The sequence below is a fragment of the Zeus faber genome, assembly GCF_960531495.2.
Source record: "Zeus faber genome assembly, chromosome: 7".
Classification (NCBI taxonomy): Eukaryota; Metazoa; Chordata; class Actinopteri; order Zeiformes; family Zeidae; genus Zeus; species Zeus faber.
Window position 1 is genome coordinate 17765276 of NC_137203.1, and position 16263 is coordinate 17781538.

General features: G+C 45.3%; 2 protein-coding genes across 3 annotated transcripts in view; one reads left to right on the forward strand and one right to left on the reverse strand.

Annotated features, from left to right (window-relative positions):
- Positions 1 to 111: 111 nt before the first annotated feature.
- thoc5 (THO complex 5) lies at positions 112 to 10491 on the forward strand. Of its 2 annotated transcripts, none has more exons than XM_080003217.1 (20): positions 112 to 221; positions 425 to 568; positions 747 to 890; positions 1193 to 1306; positions 2623 to 2720; positions 2792 to 2938; positions 3024 to 3138; positions 3356 to 3488; positions 3593 to 3670; positions 4315 to 4358; positions 5685 to 5784; positions 7586 to 7694; positions 7817 to 7918; positions 8255 to 8351; positions 9124 to 9235; positions 9332 to 9435; positions 9554 to 9641; positions 9752 to 9867; positions 9959 to 10149; positions 10268 to 10491. In XM_080003217.1, the coding sequence occupies exons 2-20, from the start codon at positions 470 to 472 to the stop codon at positions 10329 to 10331; spliced, it is 2055 nt and encodes a 684-aa protein (XP_079859343.1). In that variant the 5' UTR covers positions 112 to 221; positions 425 to 469; the 3' UTR covers positions 10332 to 10491. The 2 variants fall into 2 exon arrangements, with proteins under 2 accessions (XP_079859343.1, XP_079859344.1); XM_080003218.1 differs by having other exon boundaries at positions 135 to 221; positions 491 to 568.
- A 1188-nt stretch (positions 10492 to 11679) lies between these two features.
- Positions 11680 to 16263, reverse strand: part of LOC307232277 (uncharacterized protein) — a gene marked incomplete at its 5' end in the record, with an annotated part of 4598 nt that continues 14 nt past the window's right edge. Inside the window, 4 exons of the mRNA XM_080003221.1 lie at positions 11680 to 13625; positions 13797 to 13921; positions 14109 to 14308; positions 15515 to 16263. The exon at positions 15515 to 16263 is cut by the window's right edge and continues 14 nt beyond it. Coding sequence (XP_079859347.1) covers positions 12215 to 13625; positions 13797 to 13921; positions 14109 to 14308; positions 15515 to 16263 — 2485 coding nt within the window. The 3' untranslated portion in view covers positions 11680 to 12214. The remainder of the gene's footprint in view (positions 13626 to 13796; positions 13922 to 14108; positions 14309 to 15514) is intronic.

Sequence of the window (16263 nt, forward strand, 5' to 3'; positions counted from 1 at the left end):
ATTGTTGTCAATTTTGAAGGAGAGGAGCTTTGCAGGTTGCAGTTTGTAGGCATTTCGACTTCGGGTTTTTAAGTGGGGGGGGGCAGTTTTGTCCTGATACGGCTTCCGTAGCATTGTGCTCCTCCTAGTGTGCGCTACATAGTCGATGGGTTTTGTAAGATCGTTTTTTAGACGCATCACGGCAGGAGTTCAACAATTTTACTTTAATCTACACAGCACAGGTAAATATACCAAGGATTCTTCCAGCTACATATTTTTGGGGTAAATTGATTAGAAGTTTGCCTTTAATGAGCGGAAAAGCTAACGTCTCTTAGCCTTCAAGCTAGCCGGGCTCATCACCGTAGTGCCCGACAGAGCACACCAGCTGCCGGTCTGGGCTTCACCTTGTTCTCCTCGAATCTCACGATGTGACTTTGCTCCTCAGAACGCTGCCCTTCTTGTTGGTAATTCGCTTCATTTTCCCCCGGCCATGTCCTCCGACGTGTTGAAGAAGCGAAAGGCGAAGGTCCTCCGCAGCGAGGGCAGCACCCCGGAGATGAAGCGGGGCCGAGGGGAAGGAGACATGGCGGTACTGTTGAGAGAGTGCTGGAGTGTAGTGGAGTGGAGTCTGTGCACTGAGCTGGCACGTCCACGGGAGAAAGATTAAGCGGTGTCCTCAAAAAGAGAGACGGGGGGTGGGGAAGGTTTTGAGGAGAGGCCAAAACGACCGCCCGCGTAAACAATGCGTTGCTGTGTGTTTGTCCCAGGACGCCCGTGTGTACAGCGAGGAGGTGGAGCTGGATGGCAGAGACCCGGAGCAGGACTACCAGCAGTACAAGCAGACGTGCGAGAGCCTGGCCACCCTTATGGGTGAGATACAGGAGCTGAAAGCCAACGGGGCCAAAGAAGGGGTGAGATGGCGCTCTCCCAAGACACACACATGACTTTACAGCCCGATCAGTCGCCATACGTTGAGTGAGCTCATCACAGGGATTGGTTTCCTTTATGTTAATGTGCCCACACCCCTCTTTCTCATACACGCATTTGGAAAACTGCGCTGCATCAAGAAAAATAAAATCATCAGCTTGTATTATATTTTTTTTTTAGAACAATTCAATGTTGTGTGTGTTTTTGTGGATGTAAAAAGAAAGCTACTTTACGTGCATGTGACTTAAGAACTGACCTAACTAAGCTGTGGTGTCTTTTTTTTCAGTGTGTGGAAGTGGAGCAGAGACGCCTGCAGAGCTGCATTCACTTCATGAATCTGAAGAAACTGAATCGTTTGGCTCACATGCGACTAAAGAGAGGCCGAGACCAGACACATGAGGTAACACCACTGCGCACGACAGGAGTGTCAAGAAGGCCCTGTGCCAATTTACAGCTGAATCTTATTCAGGGTTACCCCCAGTGTATTGCAAGCCTGTGGGCCTAAACTTTGGCGTTAAAAAGAAAAAAAGTATATTTATGGTGGTTGTTTTTTTTTTTGTTTTGTTTCTAAATCAGTATCAAGTATCAACCTTGCCCGCCACATATAGATTTTTTTTTTTTTTTTTTTTTTTTTTTTTTTTTTTTACTATTTATAATGGGTAAAATCTTATTTCATTGTAGCGCGCAACGCATGGATTCTCTCTCTCTCTCTCTCAAACTCACTCACTCTCACAACAGACCCATCTGTGAATAGCCTCACCTCTCTGTGCACGCCCTGAGTAAAAACATCATCATGCGCGGGTTTTGAACCTCCTTTGGGTTGGCACCCTGTACCGCTTTAGCACCAGTTCAGATATGATCGGATCGGTATCTACCAGAACGAATCTCAACACAGATTTCGGTGCTAACGTTGTCATTTGGAGCGCGCTGCTGAAAATCCGCTGTATTCCACGGTATGACGCGCCACCGCTTTTCTCTCCTGTGCAACTTGACCCAAACAGCAGCAGCACTCGTCAATGTCACATTATAGTCGCTTAGCCAGTCAGATAAAAGAGGCCCATACTTTCCACCGGGAAAACAACTTTTCTGGGGGAAACCCTACTAATAAAAATAGAATCCAAACATCAGATATGTGCCACTTGGACACTCCTTTATGTACTTTATGTATATGCTATAAGCATATACTTAAGTTGCCTGGTAAAAGATCCAACACAGTCATATTGCCTTTATCTCTGTGATCATGCCTTTTTCGTTGTTCAACTTATGTACAAAAGTGAACCCCTTAACACATTCAATAGGTTGTTATTTTTGACATTTTTTTTTGCATGGAAAATGTGAGCATGAGGACAGATTACATTTGTGAATGCACAGGGCAGTAATTTGAATGCAAAAGTAGGGTTTTGACTGAGAGCTCTGGGGATCTGCCTCCAAGCTGAATAAATAGTCTTGAAGTGTCAAATTAAAATACTCGTGATATTTGGCAGTAAAAATAAGCTGGTACAAGAAGTCAAATCACTCATTTAATTTGCAGTCCTTTGTCAAACAAAATGTAAACCATTTTATTCAAAAAATATTTCCGTTGGCTGCGTGTCAGTGCAAAGGTCCAAGCATGCCGCAAGTTGTTGCAAAGCTCTTGTATACATACAGTACAAGTGTTCAATAGTTAAGTCACGTGGATAATTAATCTAATCGCAATTCAATCTATTTTCCACCCAGGCAAAGCAGAAAGTGGATGTGTTGCACCTTCAGTTACAGAATCTTCTGTATGAAGTCATGCATCTTCAAAAAGAGATCAGCAAGTGTCTGGAGTTCAAGTGAGTATAATTACCTCAGTCACTGCTGCGTGTGTGTTAAAGTAGCTGCTAACTTCCCTTTGCTGCCGCAGGTCAAAGCATGAGGATATCGACTTGGTGAGCGAGGAGGAGTTCTATGATGAGGCCCCAGAGGAGATCTCCAGGCCTCATCTCACGAAAAACGACAAGCACCAACTGACACTGGCACGGCTGGATTGGGAACTTGAACAGAGGAAAAGGTAATGCACACAAGAACAAACTGTTTTGAATTCCATCGATATTCTTTGCAGAACCGCAACAGCGCTAGCAAGTTCTTCTCTGTAGATTGGCAGAGAAATACAAGGAGTGCCAGTCCACAAAGGAGAAAATTCAGAAGAGTATTGAGTCGAAGAAGGAGCATCTAGGCAGCTTACAGCCAGGACTGGATGCCATTATGCAGGTAAACACTCCATCTGGTGCTGAGATTAATCATGTCAGAGAACAGTGATTTTGAGCAAGAATGTTAAGAAAATGAATGTATTTCTTGAAAGTGTTGAACATTTTCAGACAACATTTTACTGAATGTATTGTGCATGAAGAGACGCAGCACTGACATCACCTGGAAGCGTGCATTATGTATCTGAGTGCCCCTGTGGTACTTGTCCCTCCTCCTACAGGCATCTCTCCCAGTGCAGGATTACCTGTCCATGCCTTTCGAGCAGACTCAGAAACAGACCGAGGTCGCTCGCCATCTGCCGCCCTCTCTCTACGTCTTGTTTGTTCAAGCGAATGCTTACGGACAGGCCTGTGGTAAATAATGCTGCTCTAATTTAGCACATTTAAAATCACCTTTTTCTTTTTACACACACGGAGTACAGGAGTTTTGTTAATGATTTTCTGTATTTGTGTTTCAGACAAGAACCTCTGCATGTCAATCAGTGGGGATGTGGAGGAGGCCAAGGCTCTGTCCAAACCGCCAGAGGACTCACAGGGTACAAGCTTTGCGCCACAGCTGCCAGAATACATGCACACACATTCTTACACGCATACTTGCAGTAGGGCTGCAGCAACGAAATTCGAATATTACAAAAAATATATTACTATTCGTATGGTGAGAATGCCATTAGATTGTGTATTTTGTTTGCCCTGCCTGGCGGCGGGGCATTTGCCACCGAACTGTGAGAATAGGTGGGATTTTTTCAAGGGGAAATCTGCTCTGCAGTGGAGCAGCCGCAGGAAATGGAGTCAATCAAATCCATCTAGAGTTTTTATTTGCTTTGTTTGGAGAAAAGATCGCTCTAGTCGGTGCTGCAGAATTGTGTGTTGTACGAGTACCAGTACCAAATTTGAGCATTCAAAATGTGAATATATTTGAATATTAAAAATAATAAAGCATACAAATTTGAATGGGTTTATAGAGGCATAATTGCAGCCCTATCTTTCAGGCATATGTATGCATATTCATAATAATATAAAAACAAACACACATAAGACGCATAATAGATAGAGCTTCTCGTGCTTTGTGCTTTCTGTATCTTCCTCTGGCTGTAATTTGTTGCTTGCTTTGAGATGTTTGTTGTGATACTGTTGGTCTACAGATGTAAACATAAATCATGTATTTTTCTGTGCTGTCCAGATGATGAGAGCGATTCAGATGCCGAGGAAGAGCAGGAGAAAACGGTAATTATCTGGCCAGATCATTTACTTATCCACAACACCAGCATAAATACAATCTATCTTTAAATCCAAGACCTTTTTATGTTGTGGTCTGAGTGGCTGGTATTGATCGCTTCCTGTATTAGGCCACTTCCATTTGTGGGATTCTGCTAATATTTACCAAGGATGTCTAGGTGACTGTAACATGAGCCCACCTCTAGGCCTCTGCTTCCTCTGTCGCACTGTGTGTTTTTGCACCCGCTGCAAGGCCTTGTTTTTCTTTTCTTAGTTTTGTTGGCAGTGGATACGCTTCCCTGAAACACGACTCTTAATTTCATCTTTTCACCATCCCTTTTCATCCATCTGTCCTTTAAAATGCCTTTCGCCCTTATTGTAAATCCAAGAAGGTTTAAAGGGGACCTATTATGATAAACTTACATTTTCAGTGCTTGTGCACATACATTTGGGTCTCTGACGGGCCTACTAACACACAAACTGAAATAAGACAACCCAGTCGGTGTTTTGTGAGTTGTCTATTTCAGAAAACATGATCCAACAAGCCATTCAGATTTGTCTCCCAACCCTACGTCACATTGGGCCTCAGTAGAATTAGAACCGCCTACCATCTGAGAATCTCCAGTCACGCTTGGACGCCACTGTTAGCGGGTCCGGTGGCTTACAGCTAAGCATGGGAAGTGCTCTGTTGTTGGCTGCACAGACCAGCACAAATCTTTTAAAATAAAGAGGAATTATTACTGACCATCTGTGACAAAGCTACAGCTGTGGGACATGTAAGTAATTGAGAAATAATTGTGTGATGTCTGTAACGTGGATCGCGCAGTATTGGAAACAAAACTTTTGAATTAGGTCTTGTAGATCTAATGAGTGAAGATACAGAATCTGGATTGCTTATTTCTCGCCTCAAATTTGTTCAGATAGATTTTTACGGACTGATAGTGTAAAATCTGTGAAAATTTACAGACTAATTACAATGGAATCTGGAGTAAAGCTCAAACCCCATTGGCTCATAGAACCCAGAACTTGTGCTCAAACCCCATTGGCTCAAAGAACTCGGGGCCTCGGGAGGGTGGCTCCTCCCACCTAAACAAAGCGTCAGTAATGAGATGGATTTTAGAGGCATGTAAGAATGGCCAGAATAATCTGTGTTTTTGTTTAGTTTTTTTCGGCAAAAAACAAACACTTTTTGGGACCTAAGAGACTTATTTAAACTTGTTGAAAAGGAGCATAACAGGTCCCTTTTAAGAGCATTCCATGACAGCATCAGCATCATCATCATCTCTTCCAGTTATCTTGTTTTTTCTTTCCTTCTAATCTTCTGTTCTTCCATAGAAGAGGAGAAGACCTACTACTGGAGGCCAACTGGATGACAAACGGCGCGAGATGTTGAAAAGACATCCCCTTTCCCTTTGCTTGGACCTCAAGTGTAAAGGTACACAAAAACACTCTTTTAAGGAAACGTCATGTAAGGAATGATTAAGTCTAATTGATTCAAATTCACCTTTTCCTTGATAGATTGATTGATTGATCCTTTCTTTCCTTTATTTTGAAAATTGTCCGTCAGAGCCAAGGAAGTGACTCTCAAACTGAGATGTGTTTTCTGATGTGTGGGTTTAATAATATATTGTATATATACACAACTGTGTATGGATACATAAATCTGCTGTGTAACGTATCTGTGCCTAGCCCACTCCATTATCGGTGATGTTGTGGCTGCCCCCTGCTGGTGATAGAAGAACAGTGACTTGATTATGGGTGGATCTGCAATGCAGGCGTGACTGTGTGTGTGTGTGTGGGGGGGGGGGGGTTGTTAGAGGGAACCTTGCAGCAGTGTGTCTGCAGCACCAGCATCACGCTGTAAGCACATTTCTTACCCACTCCTCTTTTGCGTTCCTTCCTTTCCACAATTGTCTCATCACTGAGGCGTCCTCTAGAGCAGCCGGCCGGAGCGCTCTGTTTTGGTTTAGTGCAGCACAAGCAAACAGCAGCGGCCAGGGCGGTGTACCCTGGCTGCTGTTGTTGGCTTGCGGCGGGGTGTGATTGAGTTCACTTTGACTGCATTGAGTGAAGGGGGAATGCCATCCTCATATCCCCAGGGGTTCTCGGATCCGTGAAATTCTCACTCTCTCTCTCTCTCCCTCGCTAATGCACACACGCCTAAAATAACCACTGAATGTTGAATAAGGGAACAAAATTATGGGGATTATTGAATGGATCCAGCTTATAGTTCTGTGCCCACAAATATACATTAAATAAAAGCTCCAGCATAAGTATCAATATAAATGACTAGTAATTAAGATTCAAGAGGTTTATTTGTCACATACATATACATATGTTCATACATATATGCAGTGAAATGTCTTGCAACGCACCCAGAGATTATACACAATAGTAACCGAACATAATAACCAACCTAATTCCTACCTAGCTAACTAACCTATTCCTAAAATGTAATGCAGTTAGTGAATTGAATAATATAAATAAAATAAAAATAAAATAAGACTCAAAAAGGTAATACAGAGTGGGGGTACAAAATACAAGATTCAAGATTTTTATTTGTCACATACATATACATACTTTCATACATATATGCAGTGAAATGTAATGCAACGCACCCGGTGATAGCACACTATGTCCTTGGAAAAAAAATAAAAGTAGAAAATTCCTTTCTAATAGACCAACTAACTGACTCCTAAAACGTAATACAGTAAGTTGAATACTTATAGAATAAGATAAAAATATATTGAATAAAATACAATAAAAATAAATTGAAATAAAATGGAATAGATAGAAGGAATATGCCTATGTATATACAGATATGTGCATTAAAGTGGCATGTGAATTAAAGTGGCATGTGAATGTGAATAGTGTGAGGTAGTGTTTGGGATAATACAGCACAGTATACAACAGTACGGCGCGGCAATACGGCATCACGGACAACCCTGAACAGTGACACAGTATGCTACATACAGTACAGTAGGTAGTGGAGCCTAGTGTATGGATCAGTTAGGACCCCTGGTGAGGTCAGCATTGACAGTTCTAATGACTTGCGGGAAAAAACTCAGTCTCCGAAGTGAAGGGAATAGAGTTGTGTATATGGAATAAGCTATTTGTAGATCCAGATATGTGGAGTAAAGTGCATGTGAATAAAGTGTGCTTTTTTTGTTTGTTTGTTATTCATTATTACAAATTATTTGTTTCAACTCAACGTGTGATCTTTTGTGTGTCTTTAGATAACAGTGTTCTCCATCTCTACTTCTATTACCTGATGAACCTCAACATCCTGACTGTCAAGACCAAGGTCTCCACAGCTACAGACCTCAGCACGGCCATCAGCGCTGGGTGTGTGTGTGTGTGTGTGTGTGTGTGTGTGTGTGTGTGTGTGTGTGTGTGCGTGCGTTGTTGCTGTCTCCCGCTGTTTGTTTTGCCTGAAAGGAGATCCTAATGACTGTCTCCTTACTCAGGGAGCTGTTGAATGCAGAGACTCTGCTGAACTGTCTCTATAGCAATGACCAAGGACGCGAAACTCCCAATCCGGCAAACCGCTACCAGTTTGATAAAGTTGGGTAAGGACAATAAACATTTGACTGTCCCAATGTTGATTGGAGATCCGGCACCATTCAGATTGAAAGAAAATTGAAAGTTGGAAAAGAAGATTAATTATGAATAACAATCGTAAGAGCAGACTCACAGCAGATAACATTGTGCGACTCTGAAATGTAATTTTATATAACATTATGAATGTGTTCTACACTACACAAAAAGCATAGTATTAAGAATGACACTGTAAATATATCCATGTATTGATAGTTTCTCCCCCCCCCTAGTAGAAAATACACATTCTTCTTACACACCTGTCTACTTCAATAAAATAATAATCCATTCATATTCTCCCCTGCTAGGATTGTTACTTTTGCAGACTATGTGGCTGAGCTGGGTCATCCGTACTTGTGGGTTCAGAATCTTGGAGGACTGCAGTTTCCTGGTGATGTCCCAGAGGTGGGTGGGTGGGCTGGGGTGTGTGTGGGTGTGGGTGTGGGGCTGATGTCCTTGCTGTCAGCCGCTTCCTTCTTCTCCTCTGGTTTCTTCTCTATCTTGCTCTCGGTTTTCTCGGGCTCTGCTTTGGGGGCGGGCTTCTCCTCTGGCTCAGCCTGCTACACTATCAACGTTGGGTTTCACACCATTCAAATGGCTGATACAAAATGTGTTAATTTGTACTGATATTTATTAGCTTTATTTATTTATTTATTTATTTATTTATTTGTTTGTTTATTTGTCTATTCTTGGCCCAGTTATAAATTAAGCTTTTCTTCAATATACCCCCAGACTTAAAAAAAAAAAAACCACCTCAAGTCACCTCAAGGCACTCTTATCGGAATACTAAAGTCTAATATGACAAGTTAATTTACATACAGACTCTTTTATCAAAAGAGACTAAAGACTTTTTGCCAGTCATGGTAAAACCAACTCTACATGAAGTCACTATTAGCGACGCTTCAAGGTAAATGGGACGATAGTTTCTTGTTTTTAAAGTTTTTTAGATCTAGCATTCTAATCTGCCAGCAACACTAAGAATGACCAACAACTTAAAAATGCATTATAATAAAACAAATTTGAACTTTCTGTTGCTTGTTTCCTTTCACCATAGTTCCCCTCCGCAAGCGAGCCTCAATTTTAAAGGCTTAGATCTACTTGTGTCTTTGCTTCATTCGTGCTGGGATGTTTCCGTGAGCGTGTGCCGTCAACATATTTCTCGACTGTGTGTCTGCAGTGTGGGCGTGTGGGCAGCTCGCTGAGTGCCAGCCACATGGAGACCACCATGAAGCTGCTGAGAGGACGGGTCCTGTCCCGCCTCGCCCTCCACAAGCAGTTTACCTCACTGGGTACGTGTAAGAGCGCACGGAGCCACCAGGGGGGCTCACCATGTATATGAGACTAAGAACTAATCCAGTCTAAGTCCGCTCCGTTCCTGTCCTCAGAACACAGCATCGTCCCCATCTCCGCTGAGTGTCAGTACCTCTTCCCCGCCAAGGTCATCACTCAGCTGGCACGCTGGACCACCATCACTCACCAGGACTACACGGTGCGTAGACATCTGTGCCTGGGGGCTCCCTCGTGCTAATTCATGGCCTGCGACCAAGGAGCCGCCGGATGCAGATTGCACCCGACGCTGAAACACTGCTCTTTCTCCCCCGCACCAGGATCTGACGTATACACGCCATGTGACGGACGCTGGTTTGGCCAAGGAGACTGACCTCTACTTTATAGCTGTGGTGGAGAGAGGCACAGGTAACGTCCAGCGTCGGGGCTGTGAGAAAGGATCCGAGCTCGGTCAACGACTGAAAACATTCTGCTGCTCACTCTTAACTTCTCTCTCTCTCTCTGTCCATAACGTCCAGCTAGTCTCCAGGCCGCTGTGGTGCTAAGCCCCCGTTACCCAGAAGTCTCTCCTCTGTTCTCCCTCGCTCTCAGCTGGAAGGGAGAGCGCAGTGGGCGCACGGACGATAACCTCAGGGTGTGAAAATAATAATAATAATAATAATGAGCAGATGTTTCATATTCAGCCAGAGCTTGTTGGAGTAAGAGCATCTTTCATCCTGTCTCAGGCCATGGAGAGTGAAGTGAACGTGTTCAAAAATGAACTCCAAGGACCCTCTCCAGGTCACCAGCTGCTGACCAATCAGATTGCCCGTCTGTGCGTCTGTCTCGATGTGTTTTTGGAGACGGACGGACAGGACGACAGTGTGGAAGGACCGCGAGAGTTCCCGCGGGAAAAGATGTGCCTGCGCACTGTGAGGTACGGACACACCGTGATCCCTAAACAATCTCAACACATTTGTTTTCTAGACATATATATATAAACGAAACGCATGAAGAGAATTCTGCTAACTCGCATTTGTTTTTGTATATTCCAGGGGACCAAATCGTCTGAAGCCGTTCAAGTACAACCATCCTCAGGGCTTCTTCAGTCATCGTTAAACTTGCTGTTATTGTCGTCCTTGCAGCCTGTAACCCTCCAATTAGGCTTGATCTTTGTTGCTGTAGGACCACGGTCTCCACATATTGTAGCCCTGTACTTTTTTATTTTAAATTACAAAAATCATAATACCAGATGAAAATAAAAAAAACAACATATTTTCTTCAGTGGTCCTTTTCCTTTTTTTTTTTCCCACATTTATTTCTTTGTCTTGATCATTTTATAAACTTTTCTATACCCTTTTTTTATTATTATCCCTCTCCTTCTCTCTGCTGCTCTATTTATAGGCGCTGTCTGCACCAGAGCTGATTGTTATTCTGTCGAGGTGTAATGCCGCTCTTAGCCGAGTCATTCCCCACAGGGTCTGGATGTCTGGGGCCTATTATATACGCTCGGACATCTACAAGTCACCTTTTAAGTTACCACTCCGACCCTGTGGGAAGAAAATAATGAACAAGAGATTATTGAAGATAGGTCTGAAAGCTTTCCATGACTACACTTATCTCTATTTGGGTTGAGTTGGAGACCATTTCATTTTCAATGCTGTGTTATTAGTCATCCTTGCTAAATTGTGGATTTGTAGGTCGAGAGGTTTTTTTCAGAGGGTAGACGGAGGCGGAATAAAGTGGTTATGATCTGTCCTTGATGTGCAGAAGGCTATTAACTCAGCTTTATTCATGTGAGATTGGATTTGGCTGTTATACATGAAGTGATGCCAAGAGGGGAAATAAGCTTAAGTTTATACACTATACTTTAATCTAAGTTGTGACTTTTATTTCCCATTCCGACTGTCAGTGACGTTGTCAAAATAAGTGTTTCAAAGCCTCTTCTTACTCTATCCACTACATCTCCAGCAGCAAACAGTGTACATTACGAAGTATTATCTGTATACCTATTTTATTTGTTTTTTTTATCTCAAACATCATGACAAACTTTTTTAAATGTGGTAAAGGGGAGCGATCCAACATTCCAAAATGTGATTATCTACAGTGTGTATGCCTCTAATATTTATTACATTAGTTTCATTAGACACCACATCTGTGAGGTTATTTATGACTGTGGTTAAATTTAGAGATCACCATGGAGCTAAGGTACTTTATAAACCTGCAGTTTAAATTTGCAGTGACGGACTGTGTCCTGTGCGAGCACGAAGCCACGCTTCTCTGATTTATACTCCAAGCGTGATGCTTGGCTCTAATGAATCTGTCGCAATGCAGATACGCACCTCCTGAAAAACTAAATGAAAAGACCCACAAAGCCTTCCAGTTGCTTTTCCATACCTTTATTTTATCAGCATTGCAGTACATTGCACAGTCATCATTGACCAAGCATTACAGATCACTGAGGTGAGACACTGCAGTTCATCAACGAGGAGAGCCTGTATTAAGGTGCACGACAAGCAAATTCAAGTCTTTCATACTTATAAGTATCTGTAAATATAATATACATATAACTCTCTGTATACTTGATATATTCATCTGACACAATCCCTAACTGGTCGCTCATGACATCTCTACTCTAGAAGGCTTGTGTGGATACAGGGCCCCTGCAGTCCCATTCAGTGGGATTCTGTTTAAATGCACTTGTCATTATTAAGGGCAGTTTTCACATTCAAATAACAGTTTAGCATTCTACATTCACTACAGTCATACATCAGAAGCATTTGGGGATTGTAATGGCCATACTCGGGGTGGGTTATTTGCTAGAAATTGCTATTGCTTACATACTGTCACCTGCTCTGCGTTGGACACTTGCTATTCAAGTGTCCTGCCAAAGAGCCCCCGGCCCTCCCGCAGCTCCTCTGCCCTGCTTCCTCCCAAATAGTTCTTTGGCATCCCAACCCCATCCTCCCCTTGAGCCACGGAGCAATCACGACCTATAGATTTCACTTCTTGACCTTGTCCTCCTTGGTCTCCTTGGTTTCCGTGCCGGAGGACTTCTCCGCCTTCTCCGTTTTCACCGCATCCTTGACGTCCTTGCCGTCAGCCGCTTCCTTCTTCTCCTCCTTTTTCTCCTCCTTCTTCTCCTGTGGTTTCTTCTCCTCTATCTTGCTCTCGGTTTTCTCGGGCTCCGCTTTCGGGGCGGGCTTCTCCTCTGGCTTGGCCTGGTCCGGCTTGGCGGCAGCGGGTTTCTGCTCCTCCTTGGGCTCCGGCTTGGAGGCAGGCTTGTCCTCCGTCGGCTTGCTTGGGGCGGCAGCTTTGGGAGCTTCCTCCGCCTTGTCGTCTTTCTTGGGGTTGGGCTTCTCCGCCTTCTCTGGCTTGCTCTCTGGCTCCTTCTCCTTGGGTTCCTCCTTTTTCTCCTCCTTTACGGGGGCGGGCTGCTCCTTCTTCTCCTCCTTGGCGGGGGCGGGCTGCTCCTTCTTCTCCTCCTCCTTGGCGGGGGCGGGTTGCTCCTCCTTCTCCTCCTTGACGGGGGCAGGCTGCTCCTTCTTCTCCTCCTTGGTGGGCTGAGACTGCTCCTCTTTCTTCTCACTTTTTGGGGTGTCCTTAGCAGCAGGGGGCGTGGGCTTTTCCTGCACAGGGGACTTTGGCTCTGGGGTCTTGGGGAGTGGGGACTTGGGAGGAGGAGACTTGGATTCGGGGGATTTGCTGGGTGGAGACTTTGACACGGGGGATTTGGGTGCAGGTGATTTTGCCAGCGGTGATTTTGTTGTTGGGGATTTTGGCTCAGGAGACTTGGGGGCGGGTGATTTGGACTTTTCCTCGACGGGGGATTTGATGGGAGATTTGGGCATGGGGGATTTTGCGACCGGTGATTTGGATTGAGGGGATTTCTGTGGAGATTTGGATTGAGGGGATTTCTGTGGAGATTTGGATTGAGGGGATTTCTCTGGAGATTTGGATTCTGGAGATGTGACGGTCGGAGATTTGGGTTGAGGAGTTTTGGGAGGCGACTTTGACGGAGATTTGGACTTGTCTTCTTCCTCCTCCTCCCCTGCCTCTTCTTCCTTTTCACCTTCACCTTTCTCTTCCTCATCCTCGCCCTCTTCCTTCTGCTCATCTCCTCCTTCCTCAGCCTCTCCCTCCTCCTCTTCTTCTTCTTTGGTTTCCTCACCCTCCTCTTCTTTGTTTTCTTCTTCGTCTTCTTCTTCTGCTTCTTCATCTCCCTTCTCTTCTTCTTCATCTGCCTCCTCTGTCACCTCTGTGACCTGGGTCTCATCTGTCTGTTCTTCCAGGATGACGGTGTCTGACATTTCATCTCCCTTCAGCTTCAGGTGGGCCGAGATCCTACCCTCCATGTAGGAGTACGGACCCCCTCCTGAAACAAATCTATTTTCTTCCCCCTCCAGTAGTTTCCTGTTTGAAAGACAACGGCACACAACCAGGTTAAAATATTTGTTATACTATCAGCATTCAATTGGACCTAATGTGTATATTTGTTTGTGCTTTCATTTGACGCTAACCGGCAGTTATTACTTTTCTATCTGTAATGCATGTTTATGTGTGCGGCCTTAACCTCTGACCCACCTGTAAGCAGCAATCTCGATATCTAAAGCCATTTTTACATTCAGCAGCTCCTGGTAGTCTTTTAGCTGACTGGCCATCTCCCACTTGGTACTCTTCAGCTCATTGTCCAACTGATGGATCGTCTCCTGCAGGTCGAAAACACAGGCACACACAGAGACACAATGCCATCAGGTCGGTTGCATTTGAGTGTGTGTGTGTGTGTGTGTGTGTGTGTGTGTGTGTATGTGTGTGTGCACGCTCTTTAGATCTCCTGGCTTTGCTTTGGGCAGCTATATGAGAGTGCAAGAAGACTGGAAAAGGAGAATGTCATGCCTGCAGTGAGCTGAAGTCTCCGTGGTGCCTGTCCTCGCTCTCCATACGCTGCCTTTCCAAGGACTCCTTGGTTCCCCGCAGGGTCTCAAGCTCAATCGTGCGACTCTGGAGTTGACGGCGGTACTCGACAATCTCATCCTGCGATGTACGGATTGCATCTTGGTTGGACCTGGCCGCCTCTGATAGACGGTCCATACGTACTGCAGGGATTAAATACAAAGTGCATTATTTCACAATTATTAACCCGGTTGGAAAAAAAAATGTGCAAAGCTGTAGGACAAATATTTTGTGACGTATTTCCCTGCTGCTAGTCTTTCGTGGCCCGTACTGTCACACGAGCGCAAAGCAACCATAAAATAATTTCCCCCACAGGCATGAACAGGCATTTTACATCCTTAGATATATGACCTATTCTCTGTCCAGAAAGGCCAGAGAGCAGCAGGGCAGCGTGAGTAACCTTGACAGTCTCCATATGTCAGCCGGGGGTCTGAGTCAGCTCCCTCCCACTGCCCAGCAGCCTGAATAAGCCACAGTGCTGCAGTCAGCTGAACAGCACAGTGAAAGGTCATTCAATACACTGTAAGATTGAAGCATATCAACTCAGGCTATAGTGCAAGGTCAACGTGCAGTACATGAAGTGTTGTTGACATGCAATAAGTGAGTAATGTGATCTTGAATGTTGTTTACAACGGTAAACAGACCGGTGTCTACGGGACTCTTCTCCCCTGTGTGATCGAAAGATGCTGTCTCACGCTCAGCCTCCTTTATCAAGCTCCTTTGTCGTTCAAAAAACAATGTTGTCTGCCTGTCTGTGGTTATTACCGGTAACCTTGAAACCCCCCTCCCCCCTACTCTCTCGCTCTCTGAGAGGCAGAGATAAATTTAAAGGGTTAGGTTAGGTCAATCAGAGTTACAGCAGAAAAAGGGCAAATTAATCCCACTCTCCATTCTATCCCCAGTAGCCTATCTGGCCCGGAGCTAATGAAAAATAATAATAAAGATAATCATGCTCCTGTAAAACCATAAAGTATATGTTTGAGCAGTGATGCAATTTAGCAGGAAAGCTTACCAACAACAGTATTAACACTATAAAACCACTTTCATTCATTTTATGGTTTAGGCATGTTCTCAGTGAAATCGTAGAGGATGATATTTTCTTTATAAAGCGTTGTTTTTTAATCCAAAACAATTTGGTGAGATGCAGCAGTGGCACAAGTTAAATGACGTGGTCCAGGCTGAGTGCGTGTTGTTAGTCGGCGCGGTAGGCCTGTATATATATATATATATATATTTGTTTTATTGATTTATTTGTTATATATACATATTTAACTGTGAATACATCAATTAAGAAATATAAAAATACACACGATTTTTATATATTGCTGTTTAAAACGATCGTTTCTCACCTTGGAACCATTCCTCGGCCCGCGTGGTGTTGGCATTGGCGTGGCTGTCCAGCTGGGAGCGGATCTCCCGCAGTGCGCCGGTGACGTCCGCCTTGAGGGAGTCCCGCGCCTCGAAGCTCACCTGGGCGCCCTGGATCTGCGCCAGGAGCTCCGCCACCTCCTCCTCGTGGTTCCTGCGTAGGAACGCGGACTCCTCCTCGAGGGCGCGGGCCTTCCTGTCCAGCTCGGACCGCGCCAGCCCGCACTCCTCCGCGTACTTGTTGACCGCCCGAGCGGCCGCCTCCGCCTCCTCGCGGCTCCGCGCCTCGTCCTCGATCCGCGCCCGCAAGCCCTGGATGTCCTCCTCCAGCCGCTCGTGCTCCAGCAGGGCGCCCGCCTTGTCGCCGGTCAGCTGCCGCAGCGCGTCCCGCAGCTCACGCAGCTCCTGGTCGTAGTGCTCCCCGACGGACGCGCGTCCCGCCTGGCTCTGGCGCAGCGCCGCCGCCTCCGCCTCCAGGTGCCGGTTGTGCAGCTCCAAGTTGCGCACTTTGTCGATGTAGCCGGCGAAGCGGTCGTTGAGGGCCTGGAGGACCTCCTTCTCGCTCCTCCGCCCCACGTCTCCCCCGTTGTAGGTGTCCAGGCTCTCCAGGGAGGAGGGCGGCGGCTGGCTGTAGGTGGTGCGGCGGCGCTGGGAGTGGAAGCCGCTGGAGGACACCGCGGAGGCCGGCCGAGCCTTGCGGTAGCCGGTGTGGCCGTACAGGTGGTGGTCC

Coding starts and splice junctions, on each gene's coding strand:
- thoc5 (XM_080003217.1), top strand. CDS start 470: ATGTCCTCCGACGTGTTGAAGAAGCGAAAGGCGAAGGTCCTCCGCAGC. Junction 891..1,192: donor CCAACGGGGCCAAAGAAGGG/GTGAGATGGCGC, acceptor CTTTTTTTTCAG/TGTGTGGAAGTGGAGCAGAG. Junction 1,307..2,622: donor GCCGAGACCAGACACATGAG/GTAACACCACTG, acceptor TTTTCCACCCAG/GCAAAGCAGAAAGTGGATGT.